Genomic DNA, 26,665 nt, shown 5'->3' with positions numbered 1-26,665 from the left:
TTCACTTCGCTTGCTGCCTTCTACAACGACCACGGGTTTCTCTCCTCTCTGTCCAGCCAGGGGCGTATCTGTTTGCCGCCATCTCTTCTTCTTTTTCTATTAAGACATCGACATAAGAGATAGACATTTCCTCATCGTTTCTCGTTCCAAGAGACTTTCAAACGGTGTCGAAAGTTGACTTTCTCGTTCCATCCGAGAGAGTGGAGGGTGTATGTACACCCGAGTGAAGACCAACGGAGATACCACTCAACAAGAGCACTCAAGCTTTTTGCTTGAGTCAAATCAAAAGCTCGTTGTTTTCTCCCTCTATTTGAGCTGTATTCTAGCCGACGGTTTACTTTTTTCTTTCCTGTTCCCCTTTCTCACGGGACTTTATCGTCTTTCTTTGTTTTCAAATTTCTCTCTAGTGAAGAGGAGTCGTTCTCCGTCTTTTCTTAGAGGTCTTTCTTCCTGTCTCAAGTTCTTTACAAAGAGGAGGGAGGATCAGCCACGGTAGAATAGAGGGGAAGCTTTTCGTCATTCGTTTCACTCTCTTTTTCTTTTGTCGAGTTTTACACCCCTAGCCGCTTGCCCTTTGATCTTTCTTTTCTTCCTTTTCCTTCTCCTCTTCTGTTTCTTTTGCAATAGAAGAAGTCTTTCATCTTCTTCTCTCGTTTCTGCTGCCTCCCATCCTTCTTTCTGCTCTTCTTTCTTTTCCTTTCTTTCTTCCTTTCTTCACTCTCTGTCGTCTCGTCTCTCTCGCGCTTTTAGCTAGCTAGGACACGGCATTCTTTCTCAGAGGCACACGGCTTCTTTCAACAGAAGCTCCGAATCGATTGCCGAGCTCTCCGCAAGTGGTTTCCCGAGACAACAAGAAGACGAAATTTAAGCTCAATCCGAAAGAGAAAGAAACAAAGAAAGAGCTTTCGAGTGGGTAGATCATCTACATTTTTGGATTGTGTTCTTCCCCAGGCAGCTTCAGGAGCAAGGGGTTATCTCACTCTTCTTCTTCTTCTTTCGCAGGCACAGAGATTAACCGAGCCACAAGTTGTTTCTCTACTCTTCTTGTTCTTTTATCTGACTTGCTTCTTTATTTTTTCTTCTTTCACAGGTGATGCTCTTTAAGAAGAAAATTTGTCTCTATCTTTCTCTTCTCTAGCTTCGCCATGTCGTGCATTGTGTAAGATATCTTTAGCTCTTTCTTTTTCCTTTCTCTTCTCCAGCTTCTTTATTCACCCCCCGCTGGTCAACCTTCTCCTTCTTCTTCTTAATTTAGGCTTCTCTTTCTCCTCTTCTTCGTCTCTGTCTCTCCTCCTTTCTCTTCTTTCTCTCTTTCTTTCGCTCTGTATACCGGGCTGTCTTTCTCTCTCTGAGAGAAGAAAAGTTCGATGAAGAACGATGGGAAACAGAGGAGCTTCACTGTCTTCTTCATTTCCTCCGAGAAGGTAAAGACAGACAAAAAGACAGGCAACAAGAAAGAAAGTGCATGCAGTCCAAAGAGACTATGTTTCAACATACACGTGGATATGACAATATGTACATACATATGTGCAGATAGATATGTGTATATTTTTCTTCTTCTCTTCTCATCTCTCTAAGTCAGTAGTTAGGCAAACGTTTCTTAATCTCCTCCTGCTTCTTCTCGATGTTCGTGTGAATGGCTAGGGCCTTCTTCACCTCGTTCTATCAAAGGCATGCGTTTCTTCCTCTCTCTCTTTTCTTTTCAGCAGATAGATAGATAGATAGACCAAAGATAGATAGATAGACAGATAGATAGATAGCTAATGTGTTCGTGTGTCGATATTTCTTCCCGGAGCTGTGTGTCTCTTTCTTGAGAGGGGGTGATCGATCGCCACAGGTAGTCCTCACGGTTGACCCTGTCTATCTTTCTTCTCCTCCGTCGAGACCTCCTTTCTTTTTGCATGTAACTCAGCTCCCAGTGTATGTACGCGGAGTTTCTCTGAGAAGGAATAGATGACTGACTGCGTGCATGCATGGGGGTGTGTCTTCTATCTCTAGTGAGAGAGATGAAAGGAATCTTCACGAGTTGCTGCGGAGGTCCATCTTCTCATGAGAATGGAGGGCTGGCCGTCTGTGCTGAATCACCTCCAAGAAAAGTCGTCTTTTCACAAGATAATGGATCGCTTCATTTCACACTATAGAAACTTCTTCTTCGTTCTTGATCTTTCGAGCTAAACAAGAAGAAGAAGAAGCTAGGTCTCTTTGTTAACTTGAAAGCCTATGTCAACTCATAGACGTCTATATATATCCATTCGCCTGCCTATACATGAAAGCTCCGCTTCTCATATCTGTCTCTCTTCCTGCATCTAGGAGAAGAAGGTCAATCTATCTTTCTATCTTTCTTTCCTCTTCTCTGTGTGGAGCTCAGGCGGACCCATTCTTTCTGTGTATATACATACGTTAGTTGTCATTCTTGCTTCTTCTTGTTTTTCTTTCTTTTTATCTTTCTGTCCCATTTGTCTTTTTCCATCTTCCTATTTCAGCTCCTCTCATCGTACTCTCCCTCTCAACCTCGAGACAGACGATTCGATTGCTTTGCCGAATATAGACTGGCCTTCTGAAGAAGAAGAAGAGGAAGAACAAGAAGAGCATCGATCTTTGTCTTTGTCTTCTTCTTCTTCTTCTCAGCCATTGCTTGCGCCTTCTTCAGAAAGGACTTCTTTCAAAGCACAAGAGAGCGAGACAACAGAAAGCGAGAAGGAGAAGGAGGAAGAGAGAAGAAGGAAACTGACCGATCACCCACCTCTCAATGTATCTGATCCAGATCTTCATGAAGATAGACCAAGAGAAAGGGGAGATCAAGAAAAAGAAGAAGATGCTCTGACATTTCTACAGGCGTCTGGTGTATCTCTGTTTCTTCCTGAAACTATGAGAGAGATGACGAAGAAGAAGAAGAAGAAGAAAGAGGAACATCTAGCAGCTGTTGTTTTATCCCCTCTTTCTTCTTCCTCCTCTTCACGTGGAGACTTTCGTTCTGATTTCTTCGTCGATCTCTCAAGACGAGACGAGAGAAGAAGATCAAGAAGAAGAGAAGGAGAAGACCAGCAAGGAGAGAGAGAGCAAGAAGCGTGTGGCGAGGATGTGTTTCTTCCTTTTTCGCCTGTCTTTCTACTTCTCAACGTGATAAGAGTTTTCTCTTGGAGCGTCAATTACTTCAAGACATGCATCAACGAGATGGGTCGATTTACGTTCGATACTTGGGATTCCGCGAAGAGAGGTGTTTTAAACTCGGTCTCTCTTCTCCTCTTCTCACCTTCTTCTTCGTCTTCTTCTTTTGATCCTTCTATCATGATAGAAAGAGGAGCTCGAGACAGAAGGAGTCCGAGAAGAAATGAGTTGTCTACAGAGAAAGAAGAAGAAGAAGAAGATGCAGCAGATAAAGAAAAAGAAGAAGCGCGCAGAACCACAAGAAGAAGACGACCAGACAGTACTGCTGGGAGTGGGGGTGACGCTGTCGATTCAACACAAGAAGAAGAAGAGCAGGGAGAGATAAGGTATAGAGGAAGAAGAGGAGAAGAAGAAGAAGGAAGTAGAGGAATGGCGTCGAGTCATGATCGAATCAGAAGAAAAGATGAAGATGAGGAAGGGAGTAGTAGTAGTAGGGGTGCTTTGAGAAGCGAGAAGAAGGATGAGTAGGACGTTGGGATGTGCTCCCTGCGAAAAAGAAGAAGGTAGATCTCTAAGAGAAAGAAGGAGAAGAGAGAGGGAAGTCATGGCTTAAGCCTCTCCTTCTCCCACATCGAGATATGAAGACAGAGAAAGATAGACTTCAAAAAAGCAGGTGTCAGATAGATAGAAAGAAAAGGAAAGTCGAATGCAGAGGAGAGAGTATGGCTTCTCATTCATTCAGACTTTTTACCTCTCCTGAGAACTTACACATATCGATGCTCTTGTATCGATGTTCCGTCTCTTGTCTTCTTATCTCTAGAGTCCTTCCTAGTATCTTTTCAAAGATCTGCATTCCTTCACATCTATTTTTTGTCCAAGAGACTTTCTCTTGTTTCTTTCTTTCTCTGCGATAGAGGAACTTCCCTCTACAGGTTCTCTCGATCTTCCATTTGTATGTCACATGGTATCGCTAGGAAAGAGTATCTCTTCTCTCGTTCCTCTCTTCAGGCTCTCCATTTCTCTCTAGCTTGGCAGAATTTGTTTCGCACGTTCGTTAATATAGTACAAGTAGACGTAGTTGAGAGCTCCTCTACTTACGGTCCTTCTTTCTGGGTTCTTCTTCTCTCTGTTCTTTCTCTTCTGTCTATCTTGTTTATGAAAGAAGAGAAACAACTCGATCAAGAGACCGTTCCTGATGTGAAACGTACAGGGAGGGAAGAGATAGCAAGGCGCTTGAATGAAGAGAAAGAAGAAACAAGTACAGAAATTCTCACCCCGCAATTAGATGTCTATGTGTAGGTGTATATATAGATACATGTATAGGCTTTTCGGGAATCCTTCCCCTATCAGATGTCTCTGTATAGGTGTATGTAAAGATATATGTCTAGTCTGCCTGGGTATCAGAGTCCCCCACCTAGGTACTACCCTGGCCTAGCGCCGCTTAGCTTCGCAAGTTCGCCAGCGGCAGATCCAGTGTAGATTGGTTTGAAGTCGTTATGATAGTTCAGATAGCTATAAATGTTAGATCGCAGGAAGAGAGGAGGAAAAGATGAAAAAGAGACAGAGGAGGTAGAGAAATGTAGAGCTTCTCGCCATTCTTTCTCTGAACGTAACAAAAAATGAGTCTTATTTCTTTACTCAGGTAGTACGTGAGAAAGACAAGGAGAGAGAAGAGATGAAGCTACCTGACTAGGGAGAGAGAGAGAGGGAGAGCCGTATGTCTCTCTCTAGCATATTTTATTCCTAGTTGTACTGTATCGCTCGCATGGCATCGAAAGTAAAAGCGTTCGAGGCGCTAGCCCATTCGTAGATCTTTATCTTTCTCTGCGACTTCTTAACACAGATACAGACAGAGAAAGGGGGACTCTGCTTTCAGAAAGGGAGGGAGAATCTAGCTTTTCAGTCCTTCTTCAAAGTTGGTAGTGTACGTCCATCCCAGTCCATCGGACCTACATACGTACACATGGAGCTATATATATAGACACGAAAAAGAAAAGGAGAGAGAGGAGATGTACATAGGTACATATAGATGGGGATAGGTGTCTGAAAAAAGAAATTACTTCAAGATGACTCCCTTGTCTGTACTAGAAAGAGAAGTAAGGACTCAAATTTTTAAGGCAGAAAAGACAAAGACGAAAGAAAGATATGAACGGCGATCTTATAAAGAGAGAGCTACAGAATCTCGGCTAAAAAGACCATACACACTGACGCCTCCTCGCCCTTCCTTCTCGCTCGTATCTAGCCTCTCTACATGCACTTCACCATACACACACATACATACATCCATCTATTCTCTCTCTATGTAAATAGATATATGTCACACATATATATACATATATATATACATAGAGAGAGAGAAGCCTGTGGTTGGATATGGCACGAGGAATACTACTGAAGCGTGGCCACGTGCGAGAGAAGTTTCACGCCAATGATGAGAAGGAGAGAAATCCTCGATTGCTTTGCATTGAATAAAGACAGAGAAACAAGAAGAAAGAAGACATTCTTCGCCTCGTCTTCATTCACGGTAAGAAGCAAAGACAGTGACGTCTTCAGTTTACTTTCTCCCGGCTCCTTCCCTGTGCTTCTCTCTCTCTCTCTCTTTGATTAGGTTCTCTTAGTCACTCTTCTCTCCTCTTCGTATTTCAGATGATCTATCTCATCTATCCCCTAATAAGAACCCGCCACTCTACACGCTTAAGCTTCTTAGGAAAGTGAAGGAGGTATGTATGCATAACCCGACTGTCCTACTCTTTCCCTGTGTAGGGATGTATAAATGTATTGTATACTTCATGTATCTATGTACCGTATGGTGTATGTATTTAGGTGTGTGCATAGGTATTGTATACTTCAGGTATTTATGAACTGTATAGTGTATGTATCTACGCACATCCATGTCTGTATATATGTACACGTGCGCATCTATTCTTCGTTCTGTGTCTCTATTCACTGATCTATCGCCAGAGAAAAAGGAAGTAAACTCTTCTGTCTCCTGCATAGGCATCTCGACCCATCCCTTCCTTCCCCGACTCCTTGGTATCTCATCTTCTTCGTAGTCAGCTAGCTATCTTCTCTTCTCTTCTTAGCGTTCTTAATGTTCATCGAACACAAATTTCGTGCGTTCTTCGGGTCATCTCTTCTCTCTTCTCTATATTCACCAGAGGAAACTAGTTAAAAGAAAGAAACAGAGAAGGAAAGAAAGAAAGATGGCTACCACCTTAACAAAGTCTACAGAGTCTTTTCGGATGGGTAGTCTTTCCCGTCTCGACGTTCTCCTCCATGCATGAGGAAGGGAGACTGCAACTGTGCCTTCTTGATGCTAGACGGACAGACGAGTAGGTGACAGATTGAAAGCAGATAGCTAGATAGGTGAACTAAAGATGCGTAGATACTATCCTGTGTTCTTTTGAAGACGAAGAAAGTTGTCTTATCACTATGAAGAGGAGACACACAAACGCTCACATATTTGTACAAGGAGACAAGAAGACATTTCTCCGCATGAAACACAACACATGTCTGGTTAGCTGACTAACCAGCTAGCTAGCTAGCTACCTGGCTAGCTCATTCACATACATTCACTGAATCAGCCATTCAAAGGAAGGGAGACTCTCCCTCCTTCTGATCTTATTCAAATGGATTTTTGCATGCATCTCTCTCTTCATCTTTCCTGTTCCTTTTCAAATTCTCTCGCGCTTTCTTCTCATGACGATAAGATAGACGAAAGTGAGGTACGCAGCTTCTCTATCGATGCTGCTTCTTCTTTTGAAAGACAGACAGCCGATCGAAAGAAACATGAAGAAAAGGGAAAGCAGAAGAAAAGACGAAGTTCATCTTTTCTTCACCCACCATTATCCAGTGTATGTACACCATAGACATAGGTCGATGAAACGACATAAACTGTATCGACGCACGCCTTCACACTACCCAGTCGATAGGCAAGAAAGCCCTCTCTCTTTCTTCTTCATCTTTCTTCTGCACCCGAGAGAAGAGGAAGAACGTCCTTTTCCTCTCCTTGTTCTTCTTCTTCTAGTATTCAAACCTCCACGCACATCCGAAGTCTTCCAAAACAGAAAGTCACATATATCTACGTGTACACATACATATAGGAAATGTAGAAAGACTTCTCACATATATACATATATGTATGTACCTAGATAGATATCAACAGTTTAAGACTGTTCGATCCTTCCTTATCTCTTCTTTCTTTTTCCTCAGTTGCCCCTCTCTATCCTCCTTTTTCTTCCATGAAATCCGCTAAAATCTTCTCTCCTCTCTCTGTTGAACTCTTGGGTTCTTCTTCGAGGGCCATCTTCTATCCCTTGCACTTCTCATTCAGTGCCTTACCCTTTCTCCGCCGTCTTCTCTCACGACTCAAATCTTCTCCCCAGATGCATCATCTTCCAGGTGTACATACACGCAGACATACACCCGGAGGAAGAGAGAAAGGGATTGATAGACGGACACTTATGTATCAAAACAGCATGTCTCTATCTCTCTACTTCTCTATCTCGCTCTTGGTACACCTCTTTTTCTCCCTTCTTCCATCGAATCACTTTCCAGAAAGATACACAAGAATATCCAGCATGGAACATATATATCAACTTCCTTTTCTTCGCTTCTTCATCCATCTCTTCTCCCTTCTCCTACGATACTATCTCCCGACCCGCCTTTCCTTTCTTTGCAGGATGAAGAAGGGGTTTCTTCTTCCTATCACGTTAAATACCTGCTACTCATCCTACCTAACTAATGTCTCGATCTACTACAATAATACGTCTGAAGTATCTTCTCTCCAGTAGAAACGATAGACATACGCGAATCCTACTGGAAAGACATCTAGCTAAATCCTATAACGTCCTACACACAAACCTATAGACATGCACAAATCCTACTTAAGAGACCTCTTGTTAAAGCCTATGACTTCCTATAGACAAATCTCAACATTTACATATGTATATATACATACACATATACATGCGTATAGACATCTCCATCTGTATGCTCGGCCGTGTGCCTCCTATGACACACCAGTTGTTTAAAGGCTGCCTTTCTACATCTCTTTCAACTCTTTCTCTACTCTTTAGCATTCCAAATAATTTCTTTCCTCCCACGGGCTCCGAGCTTCAATGAACAGGAGATCATCCATCTATCTGTCTTCCCATAAGAAAGATGAAGAAGCTAACGAAAAAGAAAGAGAAAAGAAGGAAAGGACCAACTTCCAATCTCCAAGCTTTTAAAGCAAGAAATCCTAAATCTTAAAACGTGACGACCTATGTCTATCTTCCCCTATAAATCTTCAACCTCTGAAGCAAGAGATGCTAAATCTTAAAACGTACCGACCTAGATCTATACCTATGCTTAGCTATCATTCTTCAATCTTTCTCAGGAGATATCCTCAATCCTGAAATCTACCGATGTAGATTTTGATACCTATCTATCATCGATCTGTCTATCTATCTGTCGATTCGAAACCCTAGGAGAGATCCTTCGCCACTTTGTCCGGAGATCTCTTCAAAAGAAGCTTCTTATTCACTCGATTCAGTTATAGTTCTCTTTTATCTAGAGAATGTTGAAAAGTGATCTAAAGCGAGAAAGAAAGAAATTAAGAAGGGAAGAAAGCGAGAAATGAATAATGGGAAGACGACGAGAAAGTTGGAGAGCATGGTCTTAAGAAGAAAGAAAGAACGAAGAAGGAAGTCTCCTGCTTTATTCCTCTCTTTTCTTTCGTCTTTCACTTTCCACCTAGACCCACTCCCTGAGTCCTACCAAAGAGAAACAGAGATAAAGAAAGAGAAAGAAAGACAAAGATAAGAAGAAAGAAAGAAAGAAAGACCGATATACATAGTGTAGATAGATAGATAGATAGGCAGATTAGAGATAGACTGGAGATAAATAGATTAAAGATAGATAAATTGAAGATAGATAGATAGAGCTATGAGTGGTATATGAAAAGAGGTAAAGAGATTAGCCAGTCTCGTCCCATCTGAGAATGAACGCGGTGTACATACAGCCCTGTCGAGATTCTCTTTGAGAGGAAGTGCAGCACACTTCATCTTCTAGCTACTCATGCAGAACAACCCTCTTCGCATCTTTTCCTTTTCCTCCTCGTCTTCAGTTAACTTCTAGAAAATAAGTAAAAGAGAAAGGAAAAAGCAAGGTCGCTCGCTATCTTAGAGAGAGAGTGAGGAAAAAGAAAGAAATAGATGACCATCTTGTTTGTCAAAGCGAGAGAAGGCAGATGGATGATCAAGAGAGCTTACCTCTTCCATACCCAAGCAGCTGATACAGCTCCTATATACGGAGATACAGAGGAGAGAAGAAAGGTGAAACAAGGCGTCGCCGAATCATAGGCTCTATCATACTCATAGAGGAGTTCGCTACTTCCTTCTTCTCTATCCAAAACATGTATACTTTCGATTTCTCCGTCCTTCTTATCCCCTTGAAGAAGAGATAGCGGAAATACGAAAGAGGCTAAGAAACTGCCGCTATTCTTCTCCTTTTCTCCTTCTTCTTCTCTCTCTTGTTCTCTCATGATGAAAAAAGAATTTCCATCTCTCAACATAGAAGAAGATTCCCTCTGAGGTGGTGTATGTACACCTGAACCAACTGTCTCTTCAGAGACGGCGGAAAGATTTGCATGCTGATCAGGAAAGGAGTCTTTTTCTCTTTTATATTCTTCTTCTACCAGACCATCTTTCCCTTCTTGAATCTTCTCATGTCTGCGAATCTCTTTCGCTGATTCGGAAGAGACGAAAGAGCTTGTAAGAGAAGATGTGTCTATCACCTCTTCTACTTTCTTCGCTTCTTCTTCCAGAAACGAAGAAGAGGAAGGAGTTGCAGAGAAAGAAGATAAAGCAATAGGACGAAGCGAAGGAAAGTCTGAAGAAGGAGAGATTCTCTCCAAATTAGAGTGAGTAGTCTTGTTCGTCGCCCATCCCTCAACACATGAAGAAGTATAGGCGATAGCCGGATTGAATGAAGAAGAAGAAAAGGGGATAAAAAGACATGTAAAGAGAAGACAGAGAACGCCAGATATCATGATAAGTAACTTCGAGAAAGAAGACGACTGAGAAGAGGCAGAAAACGCAGAAGATTGGAGAGGATCAGAAGAAGCGACGCCTAGATGAGCCTCCTTCTTCCTGTCTCTTCTCTCATCTGCATACGACGAACAACTTGAAGAAGACGGAGATCCTCCTCGATCGAAGGAAGAAGAGGACAGAGAGGAAGACCAACAAGCTGAATAAGATGGAGCAGAAATCATCTTCTCCGCTTGTCTGTCTTTCTCGAAAAGACTCCTCTGTTCAGCAAGAGAGGGAGCACAAGACGAGAAAGAAGACGATGCTGAAGATAACGAAAGAAGAGAAGAAAAAAAGAGAAACTGAAGAACTGCTGCGGCCTGAAGAGAAATAGCAAACAACCCAGCAGGCAAGAAAAGAAAGAGAACCCTCAGATGAGAGAAGAATCTTGGCTCATCAGAGAGAAGTCAACAGATTTCTCTTCCTCCTGTTTCTTCTTTCTCCTCTCTTCACTCGACGAGAGAGAAAGAGTAAAAGGGGAGAAACGAAAGAACAACTCGGAGGAGATGAAGCGCGGCTAAATGATCTGTTGGTCTCATAGAGACTTTCACGAGACGCAGAGAATCGAAGAATACCAGACAAGGAAGAGAGGAAGAACCCCGAAAGACAAAGGACGATGCACACGTCAGAAAGACACCATCCGTCAATCCATACGAAGAGAGATTTCAGTTCTGTTCTAAAAAGCAGTCCTCTTTCTTCATCGTCCTTGTCCCTCACGAGGTGTACGTACACCCCAACCCGCATGCGAACACTGTACACTTACACAGGATATCGTGCAAGCACATGCACAGTCATGGATGTATGCAATACCAATGTAAGTATATGGATGTACGTACGTAAAAGTACGGATGTAGATGTATGTATACACGATTACCTATATATATATATATAGACGTATATATATATATATATATAGACGCGTGCATGCAAATATATATGTATACATTGCATGCATGCGTCTACACGTGCGTATGAATGGCATGTGTGTGTCTGTATGTACACCGAGAACGAGACACGAGATATTTATTTCCCAGTGAAAAAAGAGAAAGGAATAGACCGATGAATTTTGCTTCCTATCACTCTCTTTCTTGCTTTTCTTTGATCTTGCTGACGAAGATGAGAACTTACCATCAGAAAAGCTCCTAGAGCTTCCGACGCTGCAGCTAGCCAGAAGGGAAGAGAAGAAATCGATGCTGAAGAACCACTTGACGAGGCAAAGCGAGTAAGAGATACAGAGGAAGGGGAAGAAGAGGAAAGGATAGAAGAAGCTAGAAAAGCAGAGACACCTGAAGCTACATAATGTAACAGGACCAGCAGATTAACAGAAATCCAATTCATCTTCGACACGTCGGAAAGAAGTAAAAGAGACCTCGAGCTCGAGGAGGAAGAAGAAAAGGAGAAGGCAGTATACCCAGCATAAAGAAATGCTGGATTACAGAAGAGTCCTAAAGGAAGGAAAGAGAGACGGAAGATAGAAGAAGAAACAGACGGAGTGAACTACAGAAAAGAAGAAGAAAGACTTCTACAACGAAGAAGCTTTCCCTCCTAGCACGAGGCACCCACCCCCTTCGTTAAGATCCCTCAGGGACTATCATCTACTTTAGCTTAAATAAGGAACAGGTTCTCTTTCCACACACAGAAGACCCCTAATGTACAATGTGCTTACATATGCACAAATACGTATATATATACATATATGTGAATATGTATATACACCCGAGCATATAAGAAGAAGTACGCATACATACCGGAAATTGAGTACCTACACTAGAGTGTAAACATAGAGATACATATATATATATATATATACGTATCTACAGATATATATACGTGTGTATAGAAATACATATGTATATATATACGTGTATTCACTACCTGACTACATAAGAAGAAAGGCAAGAGATGCCCTTGTTTAGTATGAGATCTCATGTGTACGTAAAGACGCCGCGTGCACTGCTATCAAGAAGAAGACACGCAAAGAGATCGGTAGGAGACGCGAATGAAAGGACAGAAGAAAACAGAGAGGAACAGATGGAAGAATGAAGAGGATAAGAGAAATAAAGATATCCCTCGAGTTTCTTACCAAAAATGGCGCCAAGACCATAAAGAAGAAGAGGCAACCTCTTAGCTAAGTTCCATCCATTGAAGTCGAATCTTTGATCGAAGAAAGAAGACGAGAAAGAAGAAGAAGCTGTCCCAGAAGGTGTCTCCTGTCCTATTGAGACAGACGGAGGTAGGGTGTTCCCCTCCATTTCCTGGCGAGCTTGAAGGACAGAGGAAGAAATAAGATGAACGAGAAAAGTCAAAACAAAGATTCCCAGCATTTCATAAAGACACCCACGAAAGGAGAGTCCGGCAAAGACGAAAGATGTACTTGACTGAAACATTTTTCTTATCTCTTTAGCAATGGATGAGAGAACTCCAGAAATGGATCGACAAGAAGATAGACAATAGAAAGAAGAGGAAGCGTCTATTTCTTCTGTTGGAGATTCTTGAACGGAGAGAGATGGGAGAGAAAGAGAGAACGGAGAGACAGCTGGAGGATGTATGAGTGTCTGGTGTATGTACACCCCGAATTTCTTGGTGACTGAAGATGGAGTTATTTGATCGTGATCTACTTCATCATCTTTCTCTATTTCTGTACGGCGTTTCACTTTCTCTCCTGAATTGTAATACGAAGAATATGAACGAGAAGAAGCACTTGTCTGGGACAGAGAACAGAAACTCTGAGAGGTCGGGGTGTGAGAAGGTCTCTCTCCGCCGTTGCCAGAATGAGGAGATTTTCGCCTCTGTTCTTTTTCTTCATGAGACTTCTGCTCTGGATTGAGAGAAGGAAAGGAAAAGGTAGATGAAGAAGAGGAAGAAGAAAAAGAAGAAGATGATGATGACGGAGAAAAAGCTTCTGGAGACAAACATTTGCGAGTGGTGTGTTTATGCATGGAAGACGAAGTACTCCCAGGTGTAGATACACTTGATGGAGGTGTCGCTGTCGTAGAGGAAGAAGAACATGGAGAGATAAGAAGAGGAAAAACTTCCTCTTCGTCGTCACTTTCCAGACTAAAAGTCGTCATTATGAGGGAAAAAAGAAACGTTCGAAAGGAGGATATCCTCTCTCTTCAGATAAAGCAAGAACGCAAGATGAAAGGATCTCTTCGCCATCAAAAGTCTTCGATCTATCTGACCCATGACCTATCTAACCTCTATAAGAAACAGGAGACGGAAGAAAACTTTTCTTCTTTCAAAAGAAACAAACGAGACTCTATCTTCTCTCTCTACTCCTCGGTATCACCGAAAGGGGTCAAAACACAAGAGGCGGCGACACACACGACGAAAACGTTCTTCCAGGTTCACACGCAAATCTCCTCGGTTGCCTGGCAAAAAGTAGGAAGTTTTGTCTGTCTTGAAACATGGGAAAAAAGAAAAGGAGTGGACGGCATCCCGACGTTCACGGTGTTTCCTTCGCGGGGTGTATCTCCATCACAACATACACCCGGGAGAGAGGCAAGAAAACACACTGAAGCAAGGATTTCTTTTCGAAGCGCTCTTCTCTTTTCGCCTTGTGAGCTCCTCCTCCCTGCTCCTTCAGCTTCTCTTCGCGCGTTTCTCTTCTCTTTCCTGAAGAGAAGAAGGCAGGAAAACGAACCTATGTCCTTCCCCCTAAGAAAGCAGACAGAACAAGACGGAAAACCCTAAAAGAATGAACAGGGCCAAAGACTTCCAGCAAAACTTCTACGTGTGCCACTCGTTCTCGACGGCAAGCCAACGCTGACACGGGGAGAGACGACGTGGTAGCTGCCCCAGGGAGGAAACGAGAAGTGGGCGAGAAGCTCCGCTAGTCTCCCCCTTTCATGGTAATGGCTGCTTTCTGACGCATGGAAACTGTATCACACAACACTTCTGAACTGTCGGGGCCTTTTTTCCTTTCTAAAAAGAATTAAAAGAAGACTCCTGCTGAGAAGTGTACACCTAAGAACGTTCATTCATCTTGCAATGCAACAGCACACGAAAACAACGAACGACGGGGAGGATTTTCGTTCCAACGAAATCGGGACTTTTCGTCCGACAGTCAGAGAGTAGAGGAGAGGAAAATGATCGCAGGATATTGGAAAGTGATGATGAATGTGACAGAAAAATGCATTTTCAAATGATCATCGAGTCAAGAATTCACTTTATTCTCTCAAGAAACTATCTCCCAATACCCTCCTACTAGTACTACTGGGCGAAAGAGCAGCAGACGACGGACCGGAAAGAGATGAGTGAGGCACACCGCAACCGTCCCGGAGGGAGGCGGGTGCCCGGTAAGGAGAGCTCTCGAAGAAGAAACAATAAAGACGAAGAAATCTTTAAAGGGGAGGATGTGTACGTTAGTGTGTTTATGTGGTAAAAAGAATTGTGAGAACACGGTTGCTATAGTGGAAAAGAAAGTCCCAGGAGAAACGAGATACAGCTTACCTAAGAGAAGAATGCAACAGGAGGAACTAACACGGCGGCAAGAGCACGCTATCCCGATCGCTTTTCCTTCTTAGGAACAACATGTGGTGGAAATGATCGATCGCTTTGAAGATGGACGATGAATTACCACCCGTCCATTTCCTCTCTCTTCTCAGCACACACGAGGAGAGATGGACGAAGCAAAGAAAGACGGGAGGGGAAGCACCTGGAGACGGCCCGGCCAAATAACCAACCTGCCCCCGCCGCTCCCCGGATATGAGAGAGAGGGAAGGGACGAAGCGTGACGGTGGTACCTGCCTGCCTGCCGGCCTCCGTGGCTGCCTGAGAGGGCCGAGAAGAATGGTGTCAGTGGAAGAAAGACATGTCGAGTAGATCAGTTTCGAACGAGAGAAGGAGAAAGATTTGCTGTTTGATATCTTTATCTCTGTTTCGTAGACAAAAAGAAAGACAAACGAAACAGGGATGGGAGTGATATGGGAGCATCGACATAGATAATGAAGACGGCGACGACCCCCGCGGTCCTTGGAGGAAGCATCATGTGCCCCGAGCCAGCCAGCGACAACAACTGGCCAGTCGGGTCGATACAACACACCCCGCTCCCAACTGAGCGTCTGTCTCTCTCTCTTTCTGTCGGCTTATCTAAGGATAAAGGATGCATTTGTTGTGGAGCTGTGTCGGTTCTTGTTCGAGATGCAAAGCCAAGGAAAGATATGACGAGCAGTGTGTTGAATTGCCGTAGTTCTGGAAGCTTAGTGGATGATAGTAGGCCTTCCTGATGATGTCCAGCGAGATGCCTAGAGAAAGAAGAACTCGGTGAAAAAAGAGCTTTGGCCGTCAGAAAGGGACGTGCTAAGAGTTGCTCCGTGGGAGAAGGGAGTAAGTACATAGAGAGTTTGAATCCTTCGGTGTAGGAAATGTGAATGACGACGGACCTTCTGTGAGGTGAGAAAGAACTTCTTCATTGAGTTCTATCGTCACCTTGTTAGACAACGGGGGTGAAGCGAGGAAGCGAGGCCCGGGTGAGCTCGCAGGGCAGGCAGGAAGGCGGCGAACGTCGCAAAATGTAAAGTACGAAAGATAAGACCATATCGTGGCTTCGAGATCGAAGACTGGAAAAGTCTCCAAGTACTAACGGATGGAAGAGGATGCAGACAAGCCTAGCTTCTGTGGGATACACAGGACAGAAGAATGTGGAGTGAGGAACCGAAGAGCCCGCTGAGGTGTACGTACACCTCAGTCGCTTCGTTATTCTCGGTTTCTCCAGTGTATCCGCACCCGCCGGTCTGCACGTGATTATTAAGGACTCTTCAAAACACCAACATCTTACGACAACTGCTATATCTCTGTTATAAACCCTGTAGTCATAGATATCTATAGTGACAACTACGAGAGAGGAACCTCTCGGTATCAACGGGGCTTACAAGTACGTCAAACCCTATACCCTCTCGTTGATAAGCCACGCAGTTACCTGTAAGGGTCCATCCTCTACTGTCTGTCTGTGGTTTTGTCTCTCCCTCTCTTCTTCGTCCTCCCTCTGATGTGTAAAGAGGAGAAAAGGGAATGCTGGAAAAGATGAAGAGATGAAGAAAAAAGAAGATGAGCGGGATTCGAAAGCTGTTCCTACCGCATCTATCCTTCCTTCTTTTCCTTGCACGGCCTGCCTTTAGAAGAAGAGAAGGCAAGATAGTAGTTTCAATAGGTGAATTCGATTAGATTCCTGCAGAAAGAAAGAATGAAATCTCAGTTCATCGTCGTCCTGTCTCCTACATATGTATATACACCAGGATGCTTCAGGTGTACAGACAGCTCAGATGGTGATTAGTATTTGCAAGCCTGATGTACGACTACAGCTGATGGCCCTCGTGGTGGTGTGGCTCTTTTCTTGCTTTTTTGCTGTCTCAACGCCTGCAGCCAGCTCTGCATGTACTCTTGTATTCTTAACTCTTGGTATCGTAGGGTTCTCTCTTGTAACCCTCTTCTAATCTTCTCAAGATGATCAGACAGAAGAGATTACAGAGAGGATGAATGGAGACCAGCAAACCCTTCAGTCTTCCACTTCTTCTTCAGCTTTTCTCCCTCTGTCTTCTTCATTCTGAAACAGGGGACGAAGAAGAAAAGAAAGTCGTTTTTACTTCACATCGCACCTTCTCTCGATTTCTTCATTCAGTCTTCTTCTTTTAGACGAGACAGGATACTAAAGACTTTCTTTCGATCATTCTCATTCATTCTGTCTGTCTGCCTCCATCTTCTTTCTGTCGTTGAGAGGACCAACTCCCTTTCTACGTCCTTTTCTTTTTCATTCCTCGTTTTTCTCTCTCGTCCAAGCTAGGAGTCTTGTTTTCTTCATACTTCCATCTTTGCTTTCTCTTACACTCCCCTATGAGTGAGCTGTCTCCCTCTTATCTTTTCCTCTCCTTCGTACACTCATCTCGATCCAAGTCTGTGGACTGCAATGACCCTTTTTCGAGGCCTTCCCTCCTCTTAAGTCAGTCCTTCTTTACTTCTTCTCTTTTTTCTCCTCTTTCTCTCTGTCTTTTTTCCTTTCTATTACTGTGCTCAAGTTTTCCCTTCTTCCTAAGAGAGGAAAGTTCATTTCCTTTCTCAGTCATTCCTCTCAGCAGCTATCTAGACATTTAAAGCTCTTAGCTCGCTCTTTTCTTTCTTATCCACGCCCCGCGAATGTCTTGACTGAAGGTCTCCTATGAAGGAAGCGAGCGATGGAAAGAAGGAACCGAAGAAGCAGACGAGGTGTCTATACACTGCAAGAGAGAAACAAGAAAGCAAGTTCGAGGGAAGAAGAAAACACAAGGAGATAAAGAAGTTTTCTCTTCTCTCTCTCTTGTTTGATACATTCCACTCATAAGCTTTTTATATCGTACCTTTCTGAACAAAGATTTGCTTCCCCTCTCATTTGACCCAGGTGTACGTACACCTCAGCTGTCACATCAACAACATCAAGACGGCTAAAAGGAGAGAGGCGGAACGAGGGAGAAGAAAGAGAGAAAAACATCTTTTCTCCTTCTTCTTCTTCTCACTTTTGCCATTCGTCTTTTCTACTGTGGAAGTATCTTTCACCCTGTAGGGAGATTTCTCCATCTTTTCTTCTTTCTTTATCTGTCCTTGTTCTTCTTACATGTCTCCCAGACAGCTGATCTCATTCCAAGGGTTTCTGCAACTCTTCGTCTGTGTCCCTCCTTTTTCTCCTTCTACGGGGAGAATTCTCCACTTCTCCTCCTTCTCCTTGAAGGAATTCTTCTTCTTCGAGTAGAGAATACTTCTTTTCTCTCTTCTCTTTTTCGGAGAGCTCTCTTCTCTCTCTGGGAGAGGCCTTTCTCTCTTCTCCTCTCCACGTAACAGAAGAGCTCTCTTGATTCCTCTCACCCGTCTCTCTTGGTCTAATCCCTTCTTTCGTTTCTTGTCTTTCTCAGTGTCCCTATGTAGATAGATTTGCGATCATAGATCTGTCTATCTCTCTATATATGTATATCTATGTATATGTACTGGTGTTGGAGCACATGTATGTTGCGGCGTCGTCTTAGAAGAGGTGTACATACACCTACGTCTCGTGGAATCGGAAGAATCGATTGATCTTTCCTTTCCTTCCTTGTCTCCTTCCTTTTCTCTCGTTCTTCCTTCTACTAAAAGAAAAGGATGGGGTGTAGCTTGAGCTCGGGTAAGACTACTACGTACACTACATCAAAGTCTTCTTTCTATCTTTTTCTTCTCTCTTTCCTACTAGACGCTTGAACTCTTCCCGTTGCCATCTTTCTTTCCCTTTTTCTGTTTCTCAGGTCTTCCTTTCTTTCTCTTTTGTTTCTCTCGACCCCGTCAGTCTTCTGCTTTCGAACCACCGCATAGCACATCGTTTCTCCCTGTTTATGTATGTATGTGTATGTACTTATGTATGGATCCACCCTGAGCTTTGATAGGCATCCTCGCGTCTCTTACATATGCAGTGTCCAAGGTATCTCCTTGCATTTCTATCTAAATATTTACCTCTTTATAGATAGATAGATAGATACGCGTGTATTTTCTTGTACTTCCCGTCAGATAGGTATAGACACCTGAGGGTTCTTTTATGTCCCTCTATGCAAGATAGAATCGCATGTATATCAATCGAGGAGTGTAAACAGAAGAAGTTGCTTTTTCCCTGTAAATTTGAGACCCCTGAACTTTCACACTCCCTCTCTTCCTTCTGTCTCCTTCTCTCAGATCACCGTACGTCATACATCTCCAAAACAGATAACCTTTCACGATCTCTTTCTTCTTTTCTTTCTTTCTTCTTCAGTTATCTCCCTCGTTCTTGCTCCATTTCTTCATTCCATAGATATCTATCTCCTGTGTCTCTTCTCTCATCGTCTTTCGCTCTCTGAAGATGTTCATCTCCCTGTACCCACTCTTCCCTTTAATCTCCCTCTTATCCTCCCCCCCGTCTTACGCCTGTTCTCCCCCCTTATCCTCCCCCCCCCCTCCGTGTATGGATGTTTCTTCTTGTGTTTGCATGCAGCTGGAGGTGGGGGAGGCTTGGCTTCAGGAGATTCCTCGTCTTCCTCGCAGCTTCGCATTTCTCAGGCAGCTGCCGGAGGACCCTGGGGATTACAGTAAGAAGCGACTCGAAAACAAGAAGATGAACACGAAAGAAAGAGATGGACCCAAGAAAAGAAAAGAAAGAAAGAAAGATTGAAAAGACTGTGTTGTTGCTCCGCTTTACATTCTCGGGTGTATGTTGTCCTTGATCAGACATCTATTTCATTCTGTCTGCGGCCTGCTCTCGACTGTGTAGATTTGGAAGTAACAGTAGATTCACCTCAAGCATCTATCTAGGCGGGGTCGACACCTTAAACTTCTCTCTTTTCGTGTCTGTGTCTCTATGTCTATCTCTATCTACCAGCAGACTGTAATATATGCAAACTGTTTCATACACACATCCAAAGAGAGAGAGAGGTGCAGCTATATGTGAATCTAGCGTAGAGAGGAAGAGTCACATTGGCTTCCAGGGGTGTAGATACAGATATCCAGAGATACTCTCAATAGTGGAGTGAGCCTTATGATAGATCTTCTTATTGAGAATGTAGGAGTGGAAGAGGGCAGATCTCTTCTGCTTTCCTGGATGATAACGGAGAAAGTGAGAGAGAGAGAGATGTAAGAAAAGAGTAAGAATATCTTCTCTAGATTCTCAACTCTTTCGAGATCACGTGACGGGACCGCGTTTCTTTCTTTCTTTCTTTTTCAGACCTGACGGGGGGGTGGGGAGATTAAGCCTCGAAGCGAAGATTGTAAGAAGTCACTAGAGCAACCAAATCTCCTCTCTTCTTCTTTCTTTCCTTCCTTCATTGTCTCCTGTTTTTTCTTTCTCTCTCAGTCTCATCTTTCGTTCTTCCTTTCCTTCTTTCTTCCTCTCATTCTCTCTCTTGGAATTATGGCGTGTATGGCTGCTTTTCTATGGAGCTTCTTGAAGTAGTAGAGAAGAAGCCATAGTCACTTCCAGAGTGCATGTGCAGGAGAGAAAGAAAGAAAGAAATTGAAGGAGTTAGAAGGAAGAAGACAAGGAAAGTCGGTTGCTTAAACAACGTTTCTTTTCCTCTCTCTTCTTTATTTACACCATGCGGTGTACAGACACCTCGGATACATAAAAGGAAAGAGAAGATCAAGAGATAAGATATCTTCTACAGATATAGAGAGAGACTTCTGTCCTTCGTTTCTCTTTTCTTTCGCTCGCAGCACTCCTCCAGCCTTAGTTATCGAGAGAATATCTATATATATATATTTGTAGAATAGACCAAGAGAGGGTTGGGGGTAGGAGAAGCAGTCTTCTGTCTTTCTTCTTCTTCCTCTCCTCTTTCGATTTTGTCGTAAATTCTCTTTGTCTTCCCTAGATAGAAGATTGATGCCTTTCCTAGAGGCTGTAAAAAGATGGGGAGAAGCTCCTTCTGTGTCTTCCTTTCTCTTCGGGTGTCTAGTATAAAACAGAGAAGCGAAGAGAGAGAGAAAAATGAAAGAGATAAAGAAGATACGGCTTCACAAATCCACTGAGAGAGAATGAAGAAGAAAAGAGTAATGCTGTGTGTCTTTTACATCTGTGTCTTTCCCTCCTCTCTACGTCATCCTCTCTCCAGTTCTTCTCTCTCGACCCTTTCTTTTCTTCTTCAATCTATCCGTCGATCGTCTTCTTTTCTGTCCTTTCTTCTCTTCATCTCTCCCCCTACACTTCTCTTTATGTCTCTCTTCGTCTTCTTCTCTGTGTTTATTCATTCTTTCTCTCTCTTTTTCTCTCCTTCTATCTGTCTTTCTTCGTTTCTTTCGTGTCTATTTCTTTATCTTAGGTGTTGCTAGGAGATAGCGGGGTAGGCAAGAGCAGCCTCGCTCTCCGCTTCTGTCGCGGCCGCTTCCCTCAGTATCACGAGGTGACTATCGGAGCGGCTTTTCTTCAGCAGACTGTACGGGTCGATAAAGAAGGTAAAGAAGAAGAAAAGAGAGAGAGGAAGAAAAAGCGCCATTTTCCTTTCGACTTCCTCATCTGTCTTGTCTGAATCTGTCGATCTGTTGACTAATCTCTCTATCGTGACTCTCTGTGTTCATCCTCTATCTGTCTATCTGTCTGTCTATCCGTCTTGACTGTTTCTCCATCTCTATGATAAACCAGCACACATCACTCCTCTTTCTTCTTTCTTCTCTCTCCTCGCTCATTCTTGCATTTCCTTAGTCTGCTTCTACTTTCCTTCCCAAGAGACATGCTCTCATTCCTTCTCCTTCTCCGCTTTCTGACAACGGTTACTTTTCATCTTCTTTTCTCTTTATCCATCTATTGATCTGTCTCTTCTTATCTTTCTTTCCTGCCTTCTTGTGGGTGTGGTGCGGTAGGTAGTCAGGTGAAGTTGTATATATGGGACACAGGGGGACAGGAAAGATTTCGAGCCATGGCTCCTCTCTACTATCGAGATGCCGCTGGCGCTGTCGTTGTCTACGACGTCACGTAAGTTCAAATCAAAGCTTTACTTACTCATAAAGAAAACGGACAATAAGAAAAAGGAGAAAAAGAAGATCAAGAAGGAAGAAGAAAAGCTCCTCATTCGGCTTGCAATTGACTCTCTCCCTCTCCTAGGCTCTTCCTGACTCGATTCTTAATGCCGTGATTCTCATCCTATGTCTACACATATATGTACATATATGTATATATATATATGTATGTATGTCTATGTATGTATGTATATACATGTGTATGTATTTCTTTTTTTCCGAGTGTCTAGTGTATTTGGATGAATTTCTTTCTTTCTTTCCTATTTTAAACTTTTCTTTCTCTAGCCGTGAATGACAGACAAACAGCAGCTGCTCTTTCTTACTTTTTAATGATAAGTAGAAAGAGAGATAGATCCACCTGTATGAATAGACATTATACTTTATAATGATAGATAGACTAAAGATAGAGGACGTCGTATTCAGTGTGATGCGAGGCCTTTTCTCCTAGGGTGAGAATATGTGTCTTGGTATCTAGATACTTCTTTCCTTATCTTTCTTCTTCTTCGCCATACACCGAGATAGTTATCTGTATCTACACAGAAACGTACCAGACAGGAGGAAAGAAGAAGAAGAGTAGTCTTGTGTCTCTCTTTCCCTCTGTTTTCTTGCTCTTTCTTTCTTTCTTTCTTTCTTTCTTTCTTTCTGTGTGTGTCCTGTCTTCTTTTGTATGTTCTTTCATTTCCTTCTTTTCTCCTGTGGTGCGTTGTCTCTTCTTCTTTCATGTTCTGTAGAGCTCCTTCCTCCATGGACGCAGTGAAGTTTTGGGTGAGAGAATTAAAGCAAAGAGGCCCAGCCAACTGTTGCATAGCCGTGGCTGCGAACAAAAGCGACGACTATCAAGACGAGGAAGGTGAAGAGGAGGAGGAGGAGGAGGGGAAAGGCGATACAGAAGAAAGAAGAGAAGGACCAGATGAGGAAGATGGAGAGACATCGGCTGGTCAAAGAGAAGATGAGAATGAAGAAAAGAAAAAGAAAAAGAAGAACGATAAAACTTCTCTTGATGCTGTCGCTCAACGTCGTGAGGTAGGCAAAGAGAAAGAGAGAGAGAGAGAGAGACGTATCTCTAGTCTTGTATCAGAATCACTACTCTCTCTGCTCTTTCTTTTGCTTCTTCTCTCTTTTCTTCCTGTACTTTCTCTCACCTTTCTTCTTCTCTTTTCTTCGTCTCTTCTTCTTTCTCTCTCTTTCACGGTGTCTTCTTCCTCCTCTTCTTTCTTCTTCTTGTTTGTTCGTGTTTCTGGTGTATTTCATTCACTCTTCATCTTCTCTCTTCAACTTTCACCCTCGAGCAAATCACGCCAGTCGCTTCAATGAACGTGAGGCTTTCGAGAACCAAAGATATCCATACAAAGAGAGAGCATGCACACACGTGTATCTAGATGTATATACACTATAGATAGATAGATAGATAGACAGATAGATAGATAGATATTACATGGGTCCATACCTATGGCATGGTAGGCGTGTATGGAGGAGTCCCTTTAGATGGAGTGGGTAGTTTGGGTTGCCTATAGCTAGCTGTTGCTTGTGTATGTCAGGAGATGCGAAAGTACTGCGAGGCAGAAGGAATGACTTTCATCGAATGCTCTGCAAAGGTAAGACACGCACACTCTCCTCTCTTCTTCTCAATGAGAAACGTTTCTCTAAAATGACGTAATTCAGCAACATCCATGTAGACTTCATTGTTCTAGATAGATATATAGATAGATAGACGAGCATTTCCCCCATAGACAACCGAGTTGATGCAGCATGTCTTGGTGTTGGGGTGTACATACACCCAAGACGGTGGTATGAGAGTTATCACTGATGACTTAGCTGAAGGTTTTCTATCTATCTGTTGAAGAATATCTAAGTAGTAGAACTCTTCACGCTATTCTATCCCCATCTGTGCTTATATCTGTACATACAGAGACACCGTAGAAGCCCAGGCAAGGTGAAGATGCATCTATGTCGGTAAAAAAGTGATATAGGCACAGAGACAGAGGGAAGGTCTACATTATAATCTTCAATATGGTACACCTGCCTGTATGAATCTGCAGGTACCAGACTCCATACATCCTTCCCTAATATAGCAGATAGCCAGTAGACAGATGTCTCGTTTGTGTCGCTATGGTCTTTGTGTCGGTGTTTCGCTGCATAGGAGAAGATCCGTGACGATTCTTCTCTTTCTGTCTTAGAGTGAAGGGAAGAAAGAAAAGTCACTTTCAAGAAGAGAAAGACGTCGTCTAACTCTCTTTTTTTCTCTTTCTGTTTGCAAAGAATCGTCTGTGTGTGGTTGGTTTGGGGTGTATGTACACTCAGACAGGTTATAACGTAGGACTGCTTTTCGAGCAACTCGGTAAGAAGAAGAAGAAGCTTTCAAATCAACAGCCATGAAGAGATGAAAGATAGGCAGATTACAGGCATAGATAGACAGATGGATAGCTCATCGTGTTTGATAGGATCTATATGTCTGTTCGTGTAGGGATTTGTGTTGTCTGTAAGAGATTCGAGCGGTGGCTGAAGATGAGATAAAGTACTTGTAGGAGTCTCTTAACTTGTCCATAGACTGTCTTTTGAATCTCCGCATGCTGCTGCAGTACCGCTTTCAACCCACACGTATAGGTGGTAGAATCCTCTTCACGCAAGGTGTACTTATATACCTTTGTATCTTTTATCTACCTATCTATCTTCAATCTACCTATCTGTCTTCCATTTATCTACTTTGACTAGCACATGCTGGAGGAGTTTCTATTTTTCCTTCTTTCACATTTCTTTTGAACAACACACCCCAGTCGTTAGGAGGCCTTTCCTCTTTCTTTCCTTCTCTCTCTCTCTTTCTCTCCGTCACTCTGTATGTACGTCTCTAGTTTATACATGTGTATCTGGACGCCTCGAGTACTGAGGTATATCTGGGTAGATAGGTAGATATGTAAGTGTATATAGATATACATCTGTGCAAGCCAGGGATGCACTGTATAGGAACGTCCTGCTGTATCCGTAGGGACAGATAGACGATGTATTGGAGATAGGGTGTATGTACAGCTCATTTGTGGTCTATGGAGAACTTGAAAGAAAAGCAGCCCAATTGGAAAGGACTGAGAAAGAAGAAGAAGAAAGGAATGCCGAGTTTCTGTCATTTCTCTTTTCTAAAGAAGTCTTCTTTCTCTTTACTCGCCTATAGGATCACCATTCTCTCTCGTTTTCTGTCTCGAGAAGAGGAAAGTCTGGAGATAGATCGTTTCCTTGCTCTTTGCTTCTTACGTTCTCCTGCTTGCCTGTATTCTTCCTTTTACGTCTCTTCTTCTCTCTCTCTCTGTTTTCTGTAGTTATTTTAGGAGTGCTAGGGTTGTTGTGGTGTATGTACATCCGTGCAGCTAAGGAGGTGTTCGAACATCTCCGAGATAATATGGTCGCGGACCTGTAGCCACGCAAGTAGCTAGACGTCATCTCTTCCTCTTTCTCTTCTTCTTCTTCTTGCTCTTCGTTCTTTTCTTCGTTTGGTTTCTCATGTTCGTTTTCGGAGAAGAGAAGTCTTTCATTCCTTCGTTCGTCTTCTCCTTCTTTAAACAAGAGTTTTCTTTTTCTTATGAAGTCCTATGATTCTTCTTCTCTTCTTTTAGATCGCCTTTCTCTCCTTCTTTCTTGTTCTCTCTTCTCTCTTTCTTCTTGGAGCGAGTTACATAGATTTCTCCTCGTCGTTACCGACTCCTCAAGATTCTTCTCTAGAAGCCGTGATTGATACCTATCTATCTATTTTCTGTCATCTGTCTTTCTTTCTTCTTCCTTTCATTCTCTCTCCTCTCTGCCTTCTTCTTCTTCAGCAAGTAGCTTGTATGATTTGTAGGCGAAGTTCTTTTCATACACGCCTACACACTTCTTCTCTTCTCGCTCTTTCTCAAGAAAGAAGAAAACCTTCCTCTCTTTTCTTTCCATCTATCTTTACAAGCTTCATATACATATACGCGCCTCTGTATTGTCGATCCATGTCGGCTTACCATGGGTACTTCCTACCAGACTCTATGTATCTATCTTTGACCTACCTATGTAAATCTGTATATGTGAATGTATATATGTGTATGTATATATGTTTGTCTCTCCCCATCTATCCACCTGCATGCGGTTGTGTGTGGCCGGCAAAATCCTCCCTACGCAGTGTCTATATATATATATACATATTGATATGTATATGACGAACGACAATTGAATTAAGGAGTGTATGAATGAAGACTTGAACCACATTCTTCTCTCCATCCTCTATGTAGGCATGTATCTATCCATCCATGTATCTATCTATCTATGTGTCTTTAACCTATCATCTATAGATGTCTGTTAGGCTTCTTGAACCGATCTTCTCGGGCTGTTTTATGCTGAAACTGTAGTATGATGACTCATATGTAAATCTCCATAGAAAAGAAGAAGCAGAAGACGTATCCTTGTTGTATTCCTCATTCATTGTCTATCTATCTATCTATTCATCTTTTGCAATAGCGGCGTTCTTCCTTCTTTTCTGCTTCAGACACATATCTCTCTCGTACATCTCAGAGTCGTAGTAATCCTAAGTAGAAGAGCTACAAGACGACAAGGGCGACTAGTTCTTCTTCTTCTTGTTGCTATAGTTGTAGTAGTAGTAGCAATAGAAATAGTAATAGGAGTGGTAAAACAGGCTTAAGTAGAGAGGAGAAAATCGAAGAAGAAGAAAAGATTAGAAAGTCATCTTCTTATCTCAAATCATAGATCATCGTGCAACTGCCAGAGAGAAAGTTTTCTCAAGCGGGAGAGACGGTCTCATTCGAAGGTCTTCATTCTAATAGCGAACAAGAGAAGAAGACAACAGCCTTCCCGTCAACCGACATATGAAAAGCTCCTCTATCGAAAAGATAGATAGATGGAAAGAAAGAGAAGAGAAAAGCTCTTCCTGCTTGAGGGCGCTGTCTTTCTTTCTTTGACGAGAACAAGCATAAAGATGAATCTAAACCTCACGAACTACCTCGTTTCTCTCTTCTTTCTTTGTTTGGTATCTATCTATCTATCTTTAA

The 26,665-nt window shown here is 42.8% G+C and overlaps 3 protein-coding genes across 3 annotated transcripts in view; 2 read left to right on the top strand and 1 right to left on the bottom strand.

The window, feature by feature from the left end:
* The window catches only part of CSUI_008250 (uncharacterized protein), a 4,687-nt gene extending 387 nt beyond the window's left edge, over nucleotides 1-4,300 (top strand). Inside the window, exons 1-2 of the mRNA XM_068068384.1 lie at nucleotides 1-1,424; nucleotides 2,484-4,300. The exon at nucleotides 1-1,424 is cut by the window's left edge and continues 387 nt beyond it. Of these exons, the coding sequence (XP_067919643.1) occupies nucleotides 1,378-1,424; nucleotides 2,484-3,636 (1,200 nt within the window). The 5' untranslated portion in view covers nucleotides 1-1,377 and the 3' untranslated portion in view covers nucleotides 3,637-4,300. The remainder of the gene's footprint in view (nucleotides 1,425-2,483) is intronic.
* Nucleotides 4,301-7,394: 3,094 nt separating this feature from the next.
* Nucleotides 7,395-15,108, bottom strand: CSUI_008249 (uncharacterized protein). Its single transcript, XM_068068383.1, has 5 exons — nucleotides 14,631-15,108; nucleotides 12,262-13,835; nucleotides 11,307-11,623; nucleotides 9,363-10,498; nucleotides 7,395-8,864 (listed from the first exon to the last, which is right to left on the bottom strand). The coding sequence occupies exons 2-5, from the start codon at nucleotides 13,247-13,249 to the stop codon at nucleotides 8,834-8,836; spliced, it is 2,472 nt and encodes an 823-aa protein (XP_067919642.1). The 5' UTR covers nucleotides 13,250-13,835; nucleotides 14,631-15,108; the 3' UTR covers nucleotides 7,395-8,833.
* A 1,476-nt stretch (nucleotides 15,109-16,584) lies between these two features.
* Nucleotides 16,585-25,764, top strand: CSUI_008248 (rab5b protein). Its single transcript, XM_068068382.1, has 9 exons — nucleotides 16,585-18,303; nucleotides 19,138-19,231; nucleotides 19,864-19,906; nucleotides 20,954-21,086; nucleotides 21,492-21,603; nucleotides 22,379-22,670; nucleotides 23,186-23,242; nucleotides 23,949-23,985; nucleotides 25,004-25,764. Exons 1-9 carry the CDS (start codon nucleotides 18,282-18,284, stop codon nucleotides 25,051-25,053), a joined length of 840 nt encoding a protein of 279 aa, XP_067919641.1. The 5' UTR covers nucleotides 16,585-18,281; the 3' UTR covers nucleotides 25,054-25,764.
* The last annotated feature ends 901 nt before the right edge of the window (nucleotides 25,765-26,665 follow it).

This window comes from Cystoisospora suis (genome assembly GCF_002600585.1).
Source record: "Cystoisospora suis strain Wien I chromosome Unknown contig_4581, whole genome shotgun sequence".
NCBI classification, from domain to species: Eukaryota; Apicomplexa; class Conoidasida; order Eucoccidiorida; family Sarcocystidae; genus Cystoisospora; species Cystoisospora suis.
The sequence above is the reverse complement of the archived record's forward strand: the minus strand, read 5'-3'. Positions and strand labels throughout refer to the sequence as shown.

Bases quoted from the DNA above. Each gene is read 5' to 3' on its own strand.
- CSUI_008248 (XM_068068382.1), top strand. From the start codon at position 18,282: ATGGGGTGTAGCTTGAGCTCGG. The intron at 21,087-21,491 runs GTAAAGAAGAAG...GTGGTGCGGTAG, and splicing joins TGTACGGGTCGATAAAGAAG to GTAGTCAGGTGAAGTTGTAT. The intron at 23,243-23,948 runs GTAAGACACGCA...ATGTACACTCAG, and splicing joins TCATCGAATGCTCTGCAAAG to ACAGGTTATAACGTAGGACT.
- CSUI_008249 (XM_068068383.1), bottom strand. From the start codon at position 13,249: ATGACGACTTTTAGTCTGGAAAGTGACGACGAAGAGGAAGTTTTTCCT. The intron at 11,624-12,261 runs GTAAGAAACTCG...TCCTTCCTTTAG, and splicing joins TGGTCTTGGCGCCATTTTTG to GACTCTTCTGTAATCCAGCA. The intron at 10,499-11,306 runs GTAAGTTCTCAT...ATTTCTCTTCAG, and splicing joins CTCTAGGAGCTTTTCTGATG to GCCGCAGCAGTTCTTCAGTT.